We start from the raw sequence: 23,729 nt of genomic DNA, 5'->3' as shown, positions 1-23,729 counted from the left end.
GGGGGTGGATGGCTTCTATCTCTCTCTACCCCCCCCCCCCACTATTCCTCATATTTCCATGCTTATTTTTTACGTTCCTTATCCCCATTTTGTCTTCCCCCACCTGAGCCTTGCGTCAGGTGACGTTAATTTATGAATAGGTAGGGCAATTTTTTTTTCTTCCCGAGTGAAAAATCTCAGCATTCGGATTTCCAGAGAAGGAGGGGAAAAAAAAAAAAAAAAAAAGATTCAATGACGGCAAAGGGCAAACTCTCAGCAGAATGTAAGTATTTCCAAAAAGATGGAAAATGCTGCACAAATCTGCAGGAATAAAGACGACAATGACTTTCTCTCGGTGGCAGCAGCTTGTGTAAGCCCGATATTAAGACACAAATTGCATTCAGACAGGTCACTAGGTGTCAAAAGATATTAGATGCCTGCTGTGAGGGAACAACAAATCCCATCTGCTTCAGAGAAAAGAATATTTTCATTTTTATTGAAGTGGAACTTGGGAATTTCTTTACGTATAACAGAATTAGGTGTAATAACCACACTGTGGACAAGCAGCCTGTAATCATCTGTGGTTTGCCTATAATAATGTAGATTTCATTTGATCTCCCTCAAATGGGTAATATTGAATTTTATTTTTCCCCCCATTCTTTCCAACTTCCGTTTCTTTTTTGTTGTGGTACCAGATGTTTTCTCAAAATGCCACATGCTGGAGCTTCATCGCTGAATACAGCACCTGACCTTCTCTATAATTGACTAAAAATATTGATGTAATGGCATGGGTCTGATTGTGATTTATTAAAACCACTGCCGATCCTGGGCCAGCTGCCAGCATTGCAGCCTAGTGATCGGACGGCATTAGGAAACCCATCAATAGCGAAACAAAATAAATGACATTAATGGGAAAGTATTAAGGCTCCAAGCCCTGGCAACAAGCAAGCGATATGAATTCCAAAGGACAGAGAGGAATGAAAACGGCATAAACGAAATTAAACCAAAATCCTTCGAAGATTCAATTTACTAGAGGACAAGAAAACAAGATTATATTAACGCTTGCCATGCTGGCCATGAGTTTATAACCTATAATTAGGAATCTGGAGGGATTTTAATGCATTCTTTATTAAATCCAGTGACTTTAAAAACAAGAGAATAAAAAAAAACTAAGCATGAAATTAACTAAATAATTTCATGGAAACGAGAATAAGACGATTTTGCAATCGATGCTGAGCTGACACCGTAATATAAATATCAATATAATGTACAGCATGGAGAAGTATTAGCACAACTCAGTCCAGAGTCACACAGCGATACACCTCATTATGCCATCATTTGTAGAACAAGATAAATACTGCATGTGGCAATACATACTATTAAGGCCTATTAACCCACTCTGACTGACTGCACATTTCATTAGCTGATTTAACACAATACTTATTACTGTAATTTATGAATATCATCTAAAACACTGAATTTGATAATTACCGTGTATAATTTTTAAATAGCATGACAGCTTAGGTAAGATTGCCCCAGGACCCATAAAAACAGAAATTAGTCTGTGACGATAACACATACAACTACTAATGGTGCAGGTAGACATCCATGCCACAATCACATATAAAAAGTTTCCTGCTGTGGACATGCCACAATAAAGAAAAAATATTTCTCAGAAAATTCAAAAAATATATATTATATGTGCACATGTATAAATCAGTATTTTTATACACATTTTGTTTAGAAATGGCAAGTTCTTTTCCTTTGTAAAAGCAGTAAAAATGCTGAGGTTTTAAGGGAGTCCATTAATTCTCACCGTATTAGTAGAAATAGCAATGGGAAGAGCAGATGTGGCAAACCTGTGCCACTCAGAGCCTTCTCTGTATACAAGCTGATTGCACCAGGAAGCAAGGCCTCTTCTTGCAGACCGAGGCAGCCCAAGATGTGCCCTGCTTAGCGATATTTTAAAGTGCAACACCTTTCAATGGGCTGGGCTGCCTAGGACTTCAGAGACTTCAGTATGAATGCGCAATGGGCCCTACAATTGTTGCGGTTCCAGGGCCCTGTAAGAAACTACAGTGTAATTCTAATTTCCATTCTTCTTTTAATGGTATTGTGTCCTCAGGATCATTGAAAGGTGTTGCAGTCCAGGTAGTCCAAATTACTGCTTAAAGAATAACTAAAAAGTATAAAGAAAATAAATAAAAATAGGACAATGCTCAATGTTCCTCCATAGTTGAGAATTGGAGACTAAGGTATTCTAGTCTTTGCCCTAAGCCGAGTCAATTACGAGTAGCCCACAGTTCACATGATGTTTTGTGTTCTCTCATGATGAAGGTTAGCATCAAAGCCAATGTGATTACTAGCCTTGCAACTTTCATTGCATGGATGAGCATGAAATAAGTAGTAGAAACCAGTAGCGAAATTGTTACATAAATTGTATCGTCTGTGCTGTGCGAGTTTGTAGGATTCATGACTGCTGCTGTGAAGATTGTGTCCGCAGAGCAGGAGATAGGACGAGGAGTGAAGAGTCTATGATACAGCTTTTGGTGCAGAGATAGACAGATCGAGAAAGTTAAGATGAATCACAGACTGGAGGGACTGATATGGAACAGGGGAGCCCTTCTACATCACTGTTCTTTTCAGGAGACTTCTGCACTCACATATCAGTAGACACAAGTAGACACTATGAAGGTAGATCAGGGGTAGGTGCCTCTACTGGACGTGAAGATAGTCCTTTTAAAGGGCTAATCCTCAGGTCCCCGCAATTTCTTGATAACTTTTATTTCGCTAATCTGTACATTTTCTAAAGAGGCTACTGGGGCGTGGAGTAGCCGGAGCTGAGGCTACTTGGCACAGATACTCAATGCCCCAGTAGCTTCTGTGATCATCCTACCAGAAAACTTTGGCGCGCAGCTCCTCATACTCCACGCCCCAGTAGCCTCTTTAGAAAATTTACATATTAGGGAAATAAAAGTTATGAAAAGATTGCGGGACGTGAGGATTAGCCCTTAAAAGGGTTATTCTCCTGGCCTATAGATGCACCCACCACCTGATCTACCATTATAGGTAAATCTGTGGTGGTAGGTTCCGTTTAACTTCATGCAAATCAGCTTTTTAGTGCACCCGTGGCATATCCTTTGTGGCTATTGCATTTGTTTTCTTTCCACTATACAACTAACCCAACTAAAATTTACAAAAAAAAATATGAAAAAAGAAAGCGCTTGCACCGAAGGTTAACCAAGCAAATCAGATGCATGCAAATAAAAGGTGAATTTTCTCTAAAATGACACTGTTCAAAAGGTAAGACACGCTAGAAAGCCTATAAAGAACAAAATGTGAAGTTATGTATTATTGGTATAATGAAGTGTTCTACTGATGAGACCAACATGTAAGGTATCTTTGAGAAAATATATAAAATACAGCAAGCCACTCATTATATTACATCCAGCAGAAGACTACCAATTTCTAGTTCAATGTGTCTACAGGAGGAGGTACACAATTTCACATCATTAAGTGACCTGTAGGAATGGAGTCATTTTTGAGCAGGTGATAAAGCTTTTGTGCAAAAGCAAGTTTTTTGTTAATATTTTTTGTGGTACATTTGGAGTTGCATGCCTTCTACATTTCATTCAGTATGTAGAATTAAATTGTCCCAGTAGCCCTCCTTTTCCAGCAGCTTTCATCTGAGATTTGCAGTACACTTGCTGCCATGGGTGAAAACTTCACTGACTCGAGTATAAGCCTAGGGTTGGAATTATATTGGTCTCAGCCTCCCCTCACCAATCAAATGCCCAGCAGCATCCCTCACCCCAGTATTGTAATGCCTAGCAGCGCCCCTGCCCCCAGTATTTTAATGCCTAGCAGCGCTCCTGCCCCCAGTATTTTAATGCCCGGCAGTGGCCCTTCCCCCAGTATTTTAATGCCCGGCAGCAGACTCCCCCCAGTATTGTAATGCCCAGCAGCCCCCCCAGTATTGTAATGCCCAGCAGCCCCCCCCAGTATTGCAATGCCCAGCAGCCCCCCAGTATTGTAATGCCCAGCAGCCCCCCAGTATTGTAATGCCCAGCAGCCCCCCAGTACTGTAATGCTCAGCAGCGCCCCCAGTATTGTAATGCCCAGCAGCGCCCCCAGTATTGTACTGCCCAGCAGCGCCCCCAGTATTGTACTGCCCAGCAGCGCCCCCAGTATTGTACTGCCCAGCAGCGCCCCCAGTATTGTACTGCCCAGCAGCGCCCCCAGTATTGTACTGCCCAGCAGCGCCCCCAGTATTGTACTGCCCAGCAGCGCCCCCAGTATTGTACTGCCCAGCAGCAACCCCCACACTATTGTAATGCCCAGCAGCAACCCCCACACTATTGTAATGCCCAGCAGCGCCACCCACACTATTGCAATGCCCAGCAGCGCCACCCACACTATTGTAATGCCCAGCAGCGCCACCCACACTACTGTAATGCCCAGCAGCGCCACCCACACTATTGTAATGCCCAGCAGCGCCACCCACACTATTGTAATGCCCACCAACGCCACCCACACTAATATTGTAATGCCAAGCAACACCCCCTCTCCTTCAATATTTTAATGTCCTGCAGCGTCTCCCCCAAGTAGTGGACAAAAATTGTGCCAAAATACCTGGCTTATAGTCAAGCATACACAGTCATAAAGTGATTATCAATGTATCTTGAAGGACATCTACCACCAGGATCAAGGATTGTTAACTAAGCAACTGACATACTGGTGCGTGCCCACTGTGGCAGAATCCACTCCTCTTTAAAGGGGTATTCCAGGAATATGAACGTCTGATACAAAAACCCATAATGATATAAATAAATGAATGTAACAAAACTCAATGTCATTAGTCACAAAATGGAGCTTGTTTGATTTTATGATTCACAAAATTGTATGACCTCTCTAAAGTTATCACTGGGATGGCTGCCACCGGAAAATATAAGTCCCAAGATCCTTTAGTTCTCAGTAACTCCTCCTACCTCTGCTCCCAGTGATGATCTAACAGGTTTTCTTGCTCTGTTACCATAGTAATGATGTGTAACTGCCATACCCAAAACACTGGCCATACTGGATGCACCGCAACCAGCCAACTACAGCCAAACGTAGTGGTGATCACATGACCTGCCCAGGTCATCAGCATTTTTCTGCTAACGGGAGCAAAATTTTGAATAACAAATAATTACATATAATCTTATATTTTAAGGACCCATTTGTATATGAATTATGCTGATTCCTGGAATACCCCTTTAAGCTTCCTCTTTTTTTGTAAAGAAAAAAAGGCTTTAAAAATTATGCAAATGAGCCTGAGGGGCTCCATTAATACATATGGAGCCTGGAGCTCCACGGGCTACTTTGCATAATTGTAAACTTTTTTTGGTAAAAAACCAGGGCATAAATGCTAAAAGAAGAGCTGTGTGCCTGGTGTACAATTCTTGATCCCGATGGTAGATGTCCTTTAAAAGGAGTGTTTATACTTATATAACTAATATGTTCTGGGAGGGAAAAGTAAATTAGAAAGGAAGCAGGGAGAATTAGATGAGCAATACTATATTAGTTACCAAGCCAATAGAATTTATGATCCTGTTAACACAATTTTCCTTTTTTCTTTTGCAACGCGTCAATCACCTGAAGGTTTCCAAATGAAACAATAGGAAATACATATGATGCATGTAATAAATAGGATAATAAATAGGAAAAAGTTGGGCGCAACCTTTTCAATAGACTTTTCCTACAGTATCCTACAGTTCGGTAACAAAAAGTCCTGATTTACAAGTAAGACTTGTTACTCACTAGCGACATCCAGACTGCTAATAGAAGAAATAGTAGTACTTTGTTGCATGTATTAAAACATGCATTTTATTTTTGTTTTGTACATATACAGACCGTCATAATACTAATTCAAAACCATATGCACAAATTCTTCTTTAGCCAAATTTTAGCACATACACATCAGAGCATCTTTTAGGTCATGGATGACTGGGCAAGTATATGGTAAGGTAGGGGGTGGGTGAGAATATATTGAAGAAAAAAATAATTAAAATAGTAGAACCTACAGGTAGGTCCTTTTTAAGGGGCTTTGTCATATTTTCGTACAGTAATGACTTGGTTTGAAGTAGATAGGAGGAGTCTTTAGTGGTGGATAAGGTGATTTACTGTGGACAACATGAAGACTCGCAGAAATAAGATAAAATTGAATGAATAACCTGTACAATAGTATTAGTAAAATAATTGAATTAAGAATAGCAGAGGGGGAACAGAAAATGGTCAAGTAATACAAGTTAAATATGGCGGCCTGGAAAATAGAAAGGCCTTTCAATGAAACATTGTGGTTCAAAATTTATATCTATTGTCTTAGAAGACAATAACATGGTTCCGTAGAATTATTACTTTTCCAGATATCTACAATAATGTTAAGGACAGAAATAACCCCTAGGAAATAACTTTGTAGAAGAGATTGCTTACATGATAAGTTACTAGCAGCAGATGGCTGAGTGGAGAAGTGTATTGGAGGCAAACTGTCTGTAGACTGGTGCAGCTGAATGCCTCTTACTATTAGATGTGTATAGGCAATTCTGTACCATTCTGTTGTAGCAGAAGCCATTTAGGCACCGTTATGTGACCGAATCGAGTAGATATGTCCTCATTTTATGACCAGTAAGGCTCTAACCTCCGTGACATTTAAGATCTTGAGAATGTAGGTGTTGAAGTACTGCTTCCCTTAAACATGTTTCCTACTCACTGCTCCAGGTCAACTGGAGCAATGAAATTTGGTGATGGTGACGGTAAACCAGTGCTACCACCCCTTCATTCTCAAGATCATAGTGATACGATATCACAAGATGTGGATATGCCTTGAAGAAAGCCATAATCACAGGGATGTAAATAAAGGCTGCAAGGTAGGGAAAAATCCGCTTGTGCATCTATACTACCAAAAATACAGATAAACAAGCGGTGCAATGTGATACCAAATGTTTAGCAACTATGCAAAGACAACATAGTTGGGACTGATTCAGGTACTTATAAAACAATACTGACTATTACATTGCAGTGTCCAAACAAATATAACATTTTACGGCACTCTTACCTTGCCGAGGAGCTTCCCCAGGCTCCGTGCTTGTCTGTGAGAATATTGATAATTTTTTGCACTAGCTGGGTAGCAGTCACGTGGTCTCTGTACTTGGCAGCTCTAATTAAATGGTCGCACATCTTTTCGTCTTCTCTCTTTTCTGCTGAATACTGTGCACAAAATGACTGGAGGAAACAAGGTAGAAAATGTATTTTAATGTTACAACATACATAGTGTACACACATACAAATCATGCCTACACTATAAATATTTATAGGTTCATAACAATAGTGTAAAAAATATTTTGCAACAATTTGGCACTCATGTTTGCCTTAATTTTTGTAAGGAATTAATACACAATTGCTGAGGGTGGTGGGTCCAAAGAGGATTCAGCCATCACTGTCAAAGACTGTGGTTACCAGCTAGCTATAAGGTTAAAACTAATGACTTAAGTTCAGACAATCAAAAAGACATAAAAACATACAAAATCATATAGCATTGACAAAAAAATCCAAATTATGAAATACATGTACAATAGTCTCTGGGTTATGAATAAGTTATGTAGATTTGTTTTTAAGCTGAAATGGTGTATTTAAAATGGAATATTTTGTAAGTACTGTAACTTCAGATAAAAAAATTTTTATTTGTCCCTTTGACTACTGCATTTCCAAAATTCAGTCTCATCATTTGGACAAGAATTAATAAATCTTAATTGCAGCCAGAGAGCATCAACAGAGGCCACAGTGGACAGTGAGGTTCATTTATGGTTTAATCAAGATTTATTAAACAAAAAGAAAAAATTTACCCACACACACATTTACGTATATAGACATTTACATACATATAAAAGGAACAATAGGTAAATGGGCACTAAGGTCCAATAAACAAGCCCTTTATGGGCTGAGTATGATAAGATGAGAAAATGTTACTGACAAATCTAGTCCTTGAACAAAGGGATACAGAGAAATAAAAAAAAAAGATGGCAGGGTGCAATATGAACCCTGCAAACGCTGTCAAAGTCCATAGTGAACGCAGCCCATCCACCTGTTACTATTTATTACCCATAGTGTATTATTACAGAGATGGACAGGATTGCTTTTTAAGTTCAGCCACCCCTAGCCAACCACGGCCATGACTAGTATGTAGGGCCACCAATCTGGCAATATGTTTGCACCACATGGGAGGCACCCAAACTCCAGACCAGAATTTATATTTCGGGTCCGCTTATTTCTAAATTAGAAATGAATCTCACTGAATTACTATTTCAGCCTTCCTTTAGTACAAGGTGTATGTGAAGGAACAGAACCCAACCTGGGTAGATACAGAAGCACATAAGGATTAATTGACAGTCTCCGTAAGGAGAACTCTTACTTCCCGTCCGTAGTCACAAGCCTCTCACCCAGTCAAACCAGTTCCCTACACTGTACTAAGGAGACCCAAGAAGTTTGAAACTGTGCTGTCTGCAGTTGGGAGTTAGGTTTGGTTTTAAAACTGCATCATGTCATAAGGTCTCTTGTAGGTCATGCTTGATGTCAAGGAAGCTGCCTTCCAAGGTAGCTAAAAGAGGCGTGGTTTTCCTCATCACATCCCGGAAAACTTTACATATTTTCCCAGGACACCATAATAGTCGATTTAACCTTGGTATTACTTATTTTATCCACAATCACTCCCATTCCTGGAAACCTTCTCTGTCTCTACTTCCGTTCTTACACGGGAAATGTTATTCGGCCAATCTTTGCTTATAGCAGTTCATCACTTTGGTCAGTGATTGGTTTAACAGTCTCTACTGAAGCAGCAGAAAAAGCGGGGGCTATGGCGGATTCTTAAAAATGTTTATCTTAATTTATTTTTTTAAACCTTTATGAGCTTCTCTCAAAATATATTCACTTCCAAAAAAAACCTTTAATGTTGATTAGAACCTACAAATACTGCACCATAGAACATGGTAAATGGAACCATATTGTTTCATTGAATTGTATAATCACACAAGTTATTTGAAAATGCACAGTTCTAAAAACAGGCAACAAGGGAAGTAGTAAATGCTTTCCAAGTGCTTCCTAATGGTCTAATGGATCAGTCTTTACAATTTGAACAGCAACTTTTCATACCTGACATAAAATCTATAGATATAAATCACATTAGAGGCCTATTCTTTACTGATTATCAATCTCTGTCTCTTTGTGGAACATTAGCTTTGCATTTGACCTTATACAATAAAATGAAAATTAAGCCTCATAATGTCTTTTGTAAGAAAATTACAACCTAAAAATGGTTACATACACTTGTTATACACTTTATAAATCAAAAATAACCAAATTGTGTGGTCTCATCAAGAAGGAAGATAAATTATATTGTTGCCTTATTGACGGCCATCTTGCTAGAAAAATAAACTTTATTGAAATTGAAAGAGAAAATAAAGAAATAATCCCGCACTCACCACAGCATGAGATTAAGTGCTTTAGTCCAGCTTTATTTTATATTGAGAAAACATGTCACATCAAACACACCAGCACGAAAACCGAATTGTTTTGAGCGCTACCTGAGCTCTTAATCATGGTTGGTTTTAAAGTGGTTGTCCAGTGTACACAATTGTCACTGTTTGAGGAATGGGGCATTTATTACATGTGTGACAATAAATGTAAATATGATGTGAAATATAATATGTGTCACAACGTGAATAGAGCCCTATAGCATGGATTATTTAATGTTATAATAAGTGATTACATTGAGTTCCATTATGTCAGCTATTTGAATATGCTGGATATATTTTTATCATAACCAAATGTACCGTATTTTTCGGACTATAAGGCGCACAAAAAATCTTTTGATTTTCTCAGAAATCAAAGGTGCGACTTATAGTCCAGTGCGCCTTATATATGAACCGTACTTACAGACAACAGCTGCCTTGAACTGTGCACAGGTCTGCCACCTGCTGGTCATTCATCCGTATAATCAGCTGCGCCTTATAATTCGGTGCGCCTTATATATGAACCTAGACGTTTTAGAAGGCATTTATTGATGGTGCGCCTTATAGTCCGAAAAATACTGTAATCACTAAATGTACGTTATTTGTGTGTAAGGCTAAGAGATGTTACCTTACATCAGGTATGCTTTAGAACTAAAACAGCATCAGAGTCCTCAGTCACAGATACTTAGTGGACTTTCTTTTTGATTGAGCTGTCCTACCTCTATGTCCTGGCAGCAAAGTCAATGCATTGAAGTGTGAATTGGGGTATCTCTACCACCTAAAAACACCGAAATTGTAGTGCCATAGACATTTCACATTGGAGAACACCCACTTGACAGTTGTCTAACATTAGAGGGTGAGCAAATGGAAGCAACTGCGGCCAAATGACATTGGGTAGAAGAAGAAAAAATGGCGATGGTTTTGTTGAAACAGCAGCTGTAATGATACGCTGAAATGGTACATTTACCGAGGACATGACAAAATCAAGCATGATAAACTAAGGACAGCAACTCATACATCCAGGCACCGTGACTATGAAAATCTTTTTTTTTTTTTTAATTCATGGACTCCTTTCTTATAGAATCAGCTTTCAAAATTATGCTAAATGAACTAATGGGGTCGTTACCAGAGGCCACCCAGGCTGTTACACTGTACAGGAGAACCTCCCCCTTGCCACTGTGCACTAAAAGTTTCTCTGCTGCAGTGAGATTACAGCAGGCAGAGGGAGGCAGTGTAAAAGCCTGTTAAACCTGTAGCACAGAGGGGCTCTTCTGGTTCATTACTATGAATAACAAATATAAGAAGATAACCACGGTCACAGAGCCTGGATCTATGAGTAAATGGCACTGGCTTATGATGGATTTTCATGGTAGATTTGAAAATTGTCTTTAAATTTATATTCCTGGTTTCAGTCAATATTGAAGTATGCAGTAGAAATATTTATAGGATTCCTGTATTGAACATTATTGCCATAAAAAGATATGCTTATAACCATAGGCATGTAGTAACACAAACACACACAAAAAAAAAACCAAACATACACACAAAAAATACCCGCACGGGCAAATCCCCTGATATACATATATATCTGTATACCATACAATTGTTCAGTATACTTCATCAGATAGACACCAATGCTTTTTAACACTGTGCAATAAAAGGAACATCAACCTGAATCCCCAGAATGTAGAGCAAAATGACTGCCTAATGGTGACATTGTAGTGCAAAGCATTAATTACTTTGTTAATCCTCTGAATGATAATGATCAGACGATGCTTCTTGAACAGTGTAACTTGTATTGTGCCGCTACTGGTTTATATGTCAACTCACAAAAGGTTAAACATCTTACAAATGGTTCAAGGCAAACTGCAGTGTTTTCACTTTTTGCAGAAAGATAATGTGTTTCCCCTGAACATGGACTACTGATTTAATGATCTGGAGGCATTAAAGCAGCAGTCCCAGATAAATTAGTCGTAAATAATTCACAAGGCAGTTAGACTGAATATACATTTACAGACCCCTTCTTCTCAGTCATTTATATTGCTATTCTCTTGAAGTGCTGCTTCTTCTACAAAGACCAATCCACACGTAGGAGAAGAATTAACTAGTTAATGTGATGTGTATTCTCAGTGGTATCTGATTGAAACATGAACAAGATGTGAACAGAGATCACGACAGATTCGCTGAATTTAGCGTATGTATTTTAGATGATTTTGATGTGATATACAACAAGACTTGACATGAACAATACACAACATAAAAAATGACTGCGGATGCCCTTCCAAGTCTTCCAATTTACCAAAAAAGCCCTGTCCAATGTAACACAACACACTAGGTAAATGAAGACGACATTGTCTACCTAGTACGGTTTGTACACTTGACCTCTGCTTTTCAAATTCCACCAAGGGAAATTCTACAAAAAATGCTTGAATAAGCCCTGGAAGAGTGGAAGCTTGAAACCACAATAGCAAAGTGAATTCAGCCAATGACAATGTCTGTCAGGCACGTTCGGCTCTGAAGTGATGCTTCTGTCATCCTGTGCCTGAAAGTATTGATTTTTTGAAACAAGAAAAGAAAAAAAAATTCCACCAATGAAATAGATATAGTATCATCCTCTTGATAATAGCCACCAAGGTTACTGGAGGCAGCACACTTATCAAAAGTATCTCTTCTATTCTTCTTCCAGCTTAATGGACTAGATAGAATGGGAGGGTTTAAGCATCTCATGCTAGGTCGGCTTTAACCCATGTATTTGTCTTACACATATAGATGAAGGCTATGTGTTCTACAATGTAATTGCTTTTCTATTAACAGTAGGCTGAGCCTAAATAATGTAATAGGAAAATAAATAGAGTACAAAAAAAATGTGAAAAGTTCTTTTACTTTTTACTTGTCCTTTCTAGGTGTATATTCTTGTTAATAGGCCTTTAAGGTATTGTTGCTGATGTTACACAAGAAAAACATGTGGGAAGTTCTTTTCACATTCATTTATCCAAAGAACACATTCCCATATTGAAAGTGGACACTGTGTGTTGGCCAAAATCAGGCTCCAGGGGAGGGGATGTGATTAAATATTAGAGAATAACTCCATTAATAATTCTATTTTGCATATATAAGCTGCCAATAAAATAAAAAGGTATACAATGTATATTAAGGTTTACAAATCTATGTAGTATTACTAAAAAAGTGGATTTGTGAGCTACCAGCAATGTCTGTGATTGACCTAGGGGACACCTCTGGTCGTTCAAATGTACTGCTAGTTACCAGGGGTGGTAAAGGACATCTACCATCAGAATTACCGATGGTAGACTGCCCACACCTGCTCGTTATCTTGCCAAGGGGATGGTAGCTGCTTTTTTATTTTAGGAAGGGCTGTAGTAAAATCAACTTCATAAAATAGTGTAAAATGTGGCTCCGGCAACTCATAAATTATGCACCGTCCAGCTCTCAATATTCCGCCCTTGTCTCGTCCGCTGATGTGAGCTGCTGGAGCCATATTTTCCATTTACATAATTTTTTAAGTTGATTTCTCCTTCCTGAAATGAAAAAAACTCTACCATCTCCTAAACAAGATAATGAGCAGGTAAGTGTGGGCAAGCTACTACCAGTAAATCTGATGTCCTTATTAATTGTCAGCCAATTCAGCAATATGTCCCAACGGGAAAATCCGGTCCTCTCATCTACCCATGATCCCTAGAGTCAAGGGATTGTTGAGGATAGATAGTGGTTGTTAAACAGAATGGTCTGGCACATCATTGCTTGCAGCATAAAAACTATTGTTTTTTTAAAACTTAAAACCAAAATAGTACAGAATTTTGCAAATAAAACAATACAAATGCAGTTTGAAATTCCTGCATCTGTAGGAAAAGACAGGGGTTTTAAGTTTTACTTTTAAGCTGTAATGTTTTTCCTTCTCTTTCAGTGCACATGAAGGATGCATGATCTACAATATTATATTATAATACACTTCTGAAGATACCAGAACGTTACTATATCCTTTCCAGGAAAACTCTGTAGTAGAAAGAGAGTAGTAAAGACAAATCCAGGGAACAATGACACCTATTCATCCCTCCATCTTCTAGATTATTACATTTACACTGTTACCTAAAGGGTTTATAAATGAAAGAAAAAAATACCAAACAAAAGGTAAATCTGATCATCATTCCATTCTAACCGTTCCCTGAGGAAACATGCCCATGTAAAAAATGAGTGTATGGCCACACTACTGCCTATGACGTCTGCAATGGTCACCATTCAAGCAGACAGTGTGAACTTCAATTTTATGTACCATATTTTTCGGACTACAAGCGCACCGGATTATAAGGCGCACCATCAATAAATGCCTGATTAAATGTCTAGGTTAATATATAACCGGATTATAAGGATGACTGATCAGCAGGTGGCAGACCTGTGCAGAATTCAAGGCAGCTGTTGTCTGTAAGTACGGTTCATATATAAGGCGCACTTTATTATAAGGCGCACCTTTGATTTCTGAGAAAATGGAAGGATTTTTTGTGCGTCTTATAGTCCGAAAAATACGGTAACTATATTACTAAATTCAAAGAGTGGGACTGGAGAAATGTACAAACACCATTTTGCTTTTTTCCCCTACAATTGGCTAGTGACAAAAACAAAAAAAATTACATTTGATGTGGAACAAAAGCCCTGCAGGAAAACAGATATTTTTTAAGACCTTAGTAAGCAATAGAGGTGCATCATCTAAGGATCTTTTTCACATTAAGAATCCTATTAGAAAGAAAACACTAAAAGGTAATTGAATTTCCTTCAGTTATCTTCATCTCTGTCAGCTCCTGCTACAATAACTTACTCTCTAGAGCAGAGATAACTCAATTCCATCCGGCTAGCATATGTTATGAATCTCTAAAGCAAACTTGTCTAAATCATTCTGATCTTCTATCAAGGTTAGCGGTGGATATGAACTCTGACAGAGAGCAAACATAAATTTCACGTTATCTTTTTAATAATTCACTTCTTTCTATTTTGATGGCAGAACTGAATGACATCCTTTGGAATTCTATATTCCCAGGTAACAGGTGCAGATGACCAGATATGTGGGAATTATCTAGGATTGATTCATGTCGAGAGTGGACTTATGAGGTTGAACCGACCATTTTCCAGGCTGTGGTAGTACAAACACTTACATACAAATTCTTTCTCCCTATCATTTTATTAGCTAGTATTCAGGTTTTATAGTATCATTTTTTTCCCTTGTTTAAATAGTCTCAGACTGATCCATCAGTAGATCTACTCTCTTCTATGGGGCTATAATGTATCACCAGAATAATTCAGAAGTCAGTCTGAAACTGTTCTACCAAGATAACAGGTTTTTGTGTCCTTACATTTCTTCATTTTTTTAATAATTGAGTTTGATGGAATTTTAGACAGATATCCACAAAAGCACTATATGAGATGCAAAATATATTTCTTTGTGAAAGTATTTGTATACAAAATGATACATACCAAAACCCATACTGTGCATGAATGAGAGTCCATTAGTAGTCTTTCTAAAGTCCATTAGACTGTACAGAAATCAATTCCAAACATTTAGCAGAGACCTAGCCACATGGATGAGATCGGCATGTGCTTACTCCTGCTACATTTCAGGGGTACCCCTTTCTCAAGCATTGCATTTTTGTATAACAATAACAAAACAAGGAGTAAACTGCATAGCAGTACTCCGCATCAATAGGAAGAGGAAGGAAAGAAAGAGAGCAAGAGGGACCACATATTTTTGTTTTATTCTGTATTCTGCCATAGAATCCATCTAAAAACATCAACTTATTATTTTAAGTAGACACAATGCTGAAAGCATGGCAGACGGATTCATGCAGATAAGCTCCATATTACGAAACTAAACAACACGTACAAAGGCAGATTTATCCAGACAGGACTAATCAACCTGAGCTGGATAATTCATGCACAGCAGCTGGGGGATGTTGCAGCGATTTATTACTTCTACCTGTCAGGGACAACACAGTGATGACGTATTCTCTGCAAATGCTGGGCAGGACATGGCTGAAGCAGTGCATAATTAGAGTAAGCGGATAAACGCAGGGCCAGCCTGAGGAGCAACAAAGCCCTTATTATCATAATTTCATAATTTTTTTTTCAGAAAAACCACTGGGTTTAGGGATTAAACAAGATATGTTCCTGCATCAGTGTAGCAACAGAATTATGAGGGTGTTTGAATCATAATGCATAAAATCAAATGGTAGATTTCCATAAAGTGGAACTTTTTCAATTGGATTTGGAGGTGGAGCACATCAAATTGCATTCAAATAAAGTAAAGTTGACCTACCGATAGACAACATTCACATAAGCAGACCTTTACTAAAACTACATGAGTAACCTTACCATATAGAGTAAGTGAAAAATGTGATGTCCTCAAAATTTCTTGATAAATTAGTCCCAAGCCTTATATTCTAAAAGGTTACAAAGTATTTTTTTTTATTTATTGTATCCTAAGACACAGCTAGCTGAATTATTAAAAAAAACAAAAAAAAAAACCACACAGAAAACCAGTAAAGGTCTGGTGGAAAAAAAACCAGTCTGTGTTTACATCATCTCGAGAACAGAATATAAAGCAGAATGGAATGCGATTAATGTTCAGGAGAATCTTTGAATTTTACGCATGATGAAATCTAACTGAGAAAAATAAAAGGGCAAAATTCATGTTCCTTGCAAATGTTACATTGAGTTATTGCAGAGGAATCATCACTGGCATTTTTACCTTCAGTCTTCATATTAATACACCAGGATAAAGAAAAAAGAAAGAATTTAATTAATAAGTATTCAGGGAAATGAACAAGTGACATCCTTAAAAATCAAATACCTGAAGGTGCAGAGAACATTTAAACAGCAATGGCTAATCTGTACAGTGATTATGAGTAGAGATGAGGGGATCTGGAGTTTTAGTTCGGGTTTGGCTGCAGGACCTGGGTGTATTGGTGGCCGAACAGCCAGTCCATCAAATGGACGCCCCTTGCTATTAACCATGGCCATGATTGGCCCCCTGGTCACCCCTTGGACAATCATGGACATGGCTAGTAGCAAGGGGCGTCCATTTGTTGGATTGGCTGTTCAGCCGACAATCCAGCAATACATCCAGGTTGCACAGCCGAACCCAAACTTAAAATACAGATCCACTCATTTAAAATTATGACTTATTATAGATATCACTACAGTACTAGGGTTAGGAGCAAAGGTGGGAAGCATTTTTAATAAATCACTGGCTTTTAGGATAATTTACTTATACAAAAAAAAGCCAAACAAACCCTAATACTGCAGTGGTTCTCTCATACTGGAAAACATTTCGGACCTATTTAGGCTTTGATTCTTCTATACCTCTTAGCAAAGAAACCCAATAAATTAAAATATCAACCCACTCTACAAATAGAAGGGTGCACTAATGGATGTAGACAAGCCAGAAAGTAGTCAATCCTGGAAGTCTGTGGTTAGTTAGCCCCATATTGTCTGCAAATGTACCATTATGGGTTTTTTCTACAATTTGTGTAGCTTCTCTGCATCATCAGACCAGACTTTTGATAAACTACTGCAGAAGACCTGTGATTTCAGAGATGCTGTGACCCTTTGCAGTAGCTCTTGTCAAAGTCACTCAGGTAAATACGCCTGTCCATTTTTCTAACTGTAACACATCAACTTCAAGAAATGTATGTTCGCTTGCTGCTTAATAAATCCCACCCCTTGACAGGTGTCCTTGTCAGAACCTAATAAATGCTTTTCACTTCACCAGTTTCAATGTTACGGTTGATTGGTGAAACAATTGGGGCTTTCTACAACTCACAAGCTCCCAAACGTAAAAGTGACCTGCCACATGAAACTTCAATGGGTCACAATGAAACCATTCAGCCCCATTATAAGCAACATGGCCGTTAAGTCACAAAATTACATGTACTAAAATGGACAGTTACCACAAATATTACTAATAGTAGGACAACATCAAGTACTGCAGTACTGCAGAGCATTATACAACAAAGAACTGAAACATCCAAGTACTGCTTGCCAAATTTCTGTAGTAATCTTGGGAAAATTAAAGTCGTTCTCCAAGATTTATATGTTGACCCTGGTGGCCCCCCATTGGTAACGTCAAGCTAAACCGGGGAATAATAAACAATTTGTTACCCCATTATAACAAAGAACACATACATTCCTTCTTCATAACCTTTTATAAAGTACAGTATCAAATACTTAGAAAAAGTCCAGATTGAAAACACCCACAGCTTCCCCCTGTCAAGTCTGGGACACTCACTCCTGTTAGATACAGATTAGGTTAGGCTGACAAAATCGATCCATGCTGGGGAGGTAACTATCACTGATATAGTCCAGGATAGCATTTCTGAGACACCCCTTCTAATATTTTTCTTACAAGAGATTAAACTCACATGTTTGTAGTTTCTGGATTGGTACTACATTTGGGATGGAGCAGTTTTGTGAAACATATCAGGTCTTTTAGCAATTGATTTAACTGCGTAATACGTCCGTACGGGAAGATAATATCACGTTCCGGTGCGGAAAGTACTTTCAGCTTCTGGCACCACCTTACTAATAGAGCCGGCACCAGAAGCAGTGTTGACACCGCGCTCTAGCACCCTTGATTGGGCGAGTCTATTAACAAAATTAACAGTTAATAAAATCTAATCAATTAGCTATAGATGCCCAAAATTATGTACCAGAAAAGTGCATCTCATGTGACAAAAAAATAAGCCCCTATATATCCACATTAACGAAAGAAATAATAGCCTGTACAATTTGACAATGCAAATCTGCTCTGAATGGCGCTCGTTCCATTCTATGCCCAGACGCGTGCCCATACATCAATTTACCCCCACATATGGGATATCAACAAACTAAGGAGAAATTGGCATTTAATACATAGCGAATGTTCAATGAATGTATTGTCCACAAATATTACATTTTGTTATAACCCCAGTAAAAACTTAAAGAGTTAACAACTTATGAAAAATGTGATCTTCAGCGCGCAGCTCCTGGCAGCTGCGCGCCCTCGTCCGAGAAGCCGGAGTTCTGCGCATGCGCAGTAACTCCGGCCTCGTTCCCGAGATCGCGCATCCTCGGGCTCCGAGCGCAGGCCCGAGGATGCGCGATCTCGGGAACGAGGCCGGAGTTACTGCGCATGCGCAGAACTCCGGCTTCTCGGACGAGGGCGCGCAGCTGCCAGGAGCTGCGCGCCGAAGATCACAGGGTAGGCAGGGAAAGCGGCTACTGGGGCGTGGAGTAGCCGCGCCGTGTAGCCTCGTGTCCGGCTACTCCACGCCCCAGTAGCCGCTTAATTAAATTTACATTTTAGGACAATAAAGTTTATGCTACACTAGCGGGGACGTGAGGATTAGCTCTAAAAAGGGCTATCCTCACGTCCCATACATCCACCTACCACCCGATCTACCTTTATAGGTAGATTCGTGGTGGTAGATGCCCTTTAAGGGCTATAAGTCTCTACACTTCTACAAGGCAATTGACAAAGTCTACATAAGGAGAAATCTTACTTCCTGACCCTAGTCAATAGCCTCTCACTTAGCAAACCAGTTCCCTACACTGTACTGAAGAGACACAACTATGTCGAAACAGCGCTGTCTACAGTTGGGAATCTGTTCCTTCTGAAATAGATACAGTATTTTTCGTACTATAAGGCGCACCGGAGTACAAGGCGCACCATCAATAAATGCCTGCTAAAATGTCTAGGTTCATATATAAGGCGCACCGGATTATAAGGATGAATGACCAGCAGGTGGCAGACCTGTGGACAGTTCAAGGCAGCTGTTGTCTTTAAGTATGGTTCATATATAAGGAGCACTGGTCTATAAGGCGCACCTTTGATTTCAGAGAAAATCAAAGGATTTTTTGTGCGCAATAGTCCGAAAAATACGGTATACTGGTTTGGCAAGAATCCCACATCATGTCAACAATGTTTTTTGAAAGTCATACTTGAGGTTAAGGGAACTGCCTTTAAGGTAGCAAAAAGAGGTTTTCCTTGTACTGCCCCCTATGTACAAGAATATTAATACTATAATAGTGCCCTCTATGTACAGGAACATAACAACTATGCCATATAACACTGCCAGCTAGACAGCCCCCCTGCCAGTATATAGCTAGCCCCCACAGTATACAGCCAACCAGTCCCCCTGTATATTGCCAGCTAGCCCCCCCCCCTGTATTAAGACAAACAGCCCCCCAGTATATAGCCAGAAAGCCCCCCCCCCCCGCAGTATATGGCCGGCCAGCACCCCCCAGTATAAGTCAACCAGTCCCCCTGTATATAGCCAGACAGTCACTCCAGTATAGACAGTAGCCCGCCCCTCCCCTGTATATAGCCAGACAGCCCTCCCGTATACAGCCAGCCCCCCAGTATACAGCCAGCCCTTTCCAGTATATAGCCAAACAGCCCCCCCAGTATACAGCGAGCCCACCCTGTATATAGCCAACTAGCTCCCCCAGTATACAGCCAGCTCCCCCAGTATACAGCCAGCCCCCTCCAGTATACAGCCAAACAGCCCCCAGTACACCACCAGCCAACCCTGTATATAGCCAACTAGTTCCCCCAGTAACAGCCACCCCCCTGTATACAGCCATACAGCCCCCCCAGTATAAAGCCAAACAGCCCCCCCCAGTATATAGCCACCCCCCAGAATATAGCCAGCCCTCCCAGTATATAGCCCCCTACCCCTATAGTATATGGCCAGCCAGCCCCCCCAGTATACAGCCAAACAGTCCCCCTTTATAGTGCCAGCAAGTCCCCCCCAGTACAGAGACAGCCCCCTTGTATATAGCCAAACAGACCCCCCAGTATACAGCCTGCCCCCCATGTATAAAGCCATAAAGCCCCCTCCAGTATACAGCCTGCCAGGGCCCTTTCACTGTATACAGCCAGCCTGCCCCTTGTATACAGCAGACCAGCCGCCCCCCACTCCAACTCACTGTGTACAGCCAGCCCAGCTTTCCGACGCCCCCTGAAGATTCGCTACTTTATCCACTTTGTCCAGCGGTGACAGCTCAGTGAGTGCTGGCGGCTCATAGACTGAGGTCAGCCACTTGCAGACGTCTTAGTCTGTGCAACACCGGCAGACACGGAATTGTCACTGCCGGACAGAGTGGATAATGTAGCAGAGCTTCGGGGGAACGTCTGAAAGGAGAGTTCCTGGTTTGTTTGTTTTTCCGACCGGCCACACCAGCCCGGGCCAATCCCTGGACTGATCGGCCCACCGGGGAAAATCCCGGTGGTTCGTATGGCCAGTCTGCCCCTGATTAAGATACCAGTATGTTATTTAAGAAGAATTTGAGGAGGGAACTTAGATTTCAATTAATGAATTGTATATATGCAAGATTTGCCCAAGCAAATATACAAGTAAAAGAAAAAGTCAAGTGTGAAACGGCAGAATAAATCCCTAGATCAAGTTGTTAAGATATTCCCCATTTCACCAATTATAGAGCTATATAAAAGAAGATGCCGTTTTATCTCTGCAGGACAGTCGTCAACTCTCTTCATGGGGCACATGAAACAAGCTACACAATTTTCTAAAATAAGGCCACACACAGTAAAGATCTGACCACTCCTATGGTTGCAATGAGACACAGACTATGGACCACGTGCAGGGATTTCGACGTACAATGCACAGCTTGAACAAGTGTCCTGAATGAGCAGTGCATGAAAATCAATACGAAAGACAAGCTTTTATCATTCCTCCTCTTTTACCTGCAAATACAATGCTAAGCAACCAACCTACAACCACAAAGAGATGAGTATACATGAGGACGCAGTTGCGCCAAAGAAAAATATTTTTTTAATTCTTTGTTCTTTTTTTAAACCTAACTCTTTGCTATTTTTGGACATATTCTTAAAAAATGTCTTGTTCTCTGCTCAGTTGTGTCACGTGAGCAGTATTCACATCAGTCTGTGGTATCCTAGTGATGAACCTTCTCATGAACATGGCCATTATTCTACAGCGCAGCCACCTGGCTCAGTCATGGTGCAGCGAGACACTGTGGGCTCACCGGAATGTAACAGGGTGCTATCAACCTCCGTGATGAGGCCACACATTGTGCTACCGTATCACAGGCCCCCCCATGCAGTCGTGTGCATTGGACCTTAAAATAATTCCTCTGTTCTCATTCACACAAAGTTTAAAATAAATTGATAACTGGATGTTACTAAGTGGAGGGCCGTTCCACACCCTCAATGTGCTGGACTATACAAGAACACACTCCCTTTGACAAAAGGAAATGGCAACGACCTGATACCATTCCATTCATATATTTGTCCTAAGACTAGCAGAAGAATATAACCTAGATTACAATGAATTTACCGTATATAAGCTGATTTTGTGCTGAAAAAAATTTAGCTCTGCTTTGTACTCTGTACTCTTCTCTCTATACTTTCTGCACACACACGTCGGCGCCTGATTATGTCATAGTGCACACGAGTATAGAAGCATTTATTTATATGCTGCGTTTACCACCATAGCCGTATACTTGGGTATTCCAGGAATCAGCAGAAAAATGCTGTGGACATAGACTGTAATGAAGAATTAAAATGTTACTGGCCCTTTAATCAGTCCATTGATTTCCTCCGCGCAGAGCAGACACAGGACAGAAGATGGCCGCTGGTCACATGTCCACATCACATGTCCTGCACCTGCCTGGGCAGGTCATGTGATCACCACTATGTTTGGTTGTAGTCGGTTGGTTGCAGAGCGTCCAGTAAGGTCATCTCAGTGGGATAATGTCCAGTAATGGCAGTTATACCTCATTACAGGGCAGTCTGTTACATCATCCCTGAGAGCAGAGCAGAAGGAGGAGCTGTTACTGAGAACTAAAAGATCATGGAACTTGTAGTTTCCAGTGGCAGCCATCTTGGTGATAACTTTAGAGAGGCCATAAATTTTGTAAATCATAAAATCAAACTATTTAAGCTCCATTTTGTGACTAATGACATTGAGTTTGGTTAAATTCATTTATTTATATCATCATGGGTTTTTGTATCAGACGTTCATATTCCTGGAATACCCCTTTAAGTCAATAAGTTTTCCTAGGTTATTGTGGCAAAATTATGTGCCTTAGCGCATATTATATATATATCCAATAGATATTTTAGTATCCCATAGGTTACCAAGCCATACAACGTTAATATATACAAAGTAAAGAAATTGCCAATTGATCTCATCCCCCGTTCTTTCCCCTGACCTAATTTTATGTGCCCTCATCTCTCAGCTTATGGATCAACTTGTCCACATGCACTTTACTTATGTCCTCTCAATAATGACCTACTTGATCTTTGGAATTGTGACCTCTACTGGGACTAAAGTCACAAAGTGTCAAATACTGATGGCTAAGACATATGACCTCTTTTTGCTTATAAGCACTTCTGGAGTTTTCCACAGTAGTCTTCATTAGTTCTATATCTCTCAAAGTCATCATTCATGCGTTATCCTTAGACCACCTAAGCTGCCTTCCCAAGTATCATGTCCATGTCGCAGTCTTTTTAAAGCCTATCCTCCACAAGACAAAGTGAAAAATATCCAATGGGCCATATATCACTACATCACCATTTTAATATATTTTAGGTGTCTGTAAGTTCTGTGAATAAAATAATATGATAAAACATTTATAGTTCTTACTCCATCAAGGACAAAATGGATGATAAATAAAAGGTAGATAAACTGACACTAACTGATGACATATTGGGGCACATTTACTTACCCGGTCCAGTCGCGATCCAGCGGCGTGTTCTCCGACGCTGATTCGGGTTCTGCCGGGATTCACTAAGGTCCGTGCACCGTTATTCACCAGGTGTCGCTGCTGCGCCAAGGTCCGCCGAAGTTCACCTGCTTTTTTTCTGGTGTATGTGAGTGCTTGATCTTGCGAAACAAATGGCTTTTTAAATTCTGCGTTTTTTCCGAATCCTTCGGGTTGTCCGGTGGCCACGCCCCCCATTTCTGTCGCGCGAAAGTCGATCGCATGCGCCACAATCCCGTGAAATACAGCACAAAGCAGAAATATTCGGGAAAAACCCGACGGATTCGCGGCTGCGGACCCTTAGTAAATGTGCCCCAGTGTCTGTTAATTTAAGGCCCCATGCACATAATCGTATAAAAACAGCCATATATACAGCCGATCATGTGACCTAATTATGTTTGATCATGTGACCTATTTGAATTT

At 40.1% G+C, this 23,729-nt stretch overlaps 1 protein-coding gene across 3 annotated transcripts in view; it reads right to left on the bottom strand.

Annotated features, from left to right (window-relative positions):
• Positions 1 to 23,729, bottom strand: part of LRBA (LPS responsive beige-like anchor protein) — a 358,816-nt gene that overhangs the window by 212,663 nt on the left and 122,424 nt on the right. For all 3 annotated transcript variants that reach the window (XM_072121481.1, XM_072121491.1, XM_072121508.1), the window contains exon 36: positions 7,073 to 7,239. In XM_072121481.1, coding sequence (XP_071977582.1) covers positions 7,073 to 7,239 — 167 coding nt within the window. The remainder of the gene's footprint in view (positions 1 to 7,072; positions 7,240 to 23,729) is intronic.

The sequence above is a fragment of the Engystomops pustulosus genome, chromosome 1 (genome assembly GCF_040894005.1).
Source record: "Engystomops pustulosus chromosome 1, aEngPut4.maternal, whole genome shotgun sequence".
Classification (NCBI taxonomy): Eukaryota; Metazoa; Chordata; class Amphibia; order Anura; family Leptodactylidae; genus Engystomops; species Engystomops pustulosus.
Note: the sequence above shows the minus strand (reverse complement) of the source record. Positions and strands in the feature narration are given on the sequence as shown.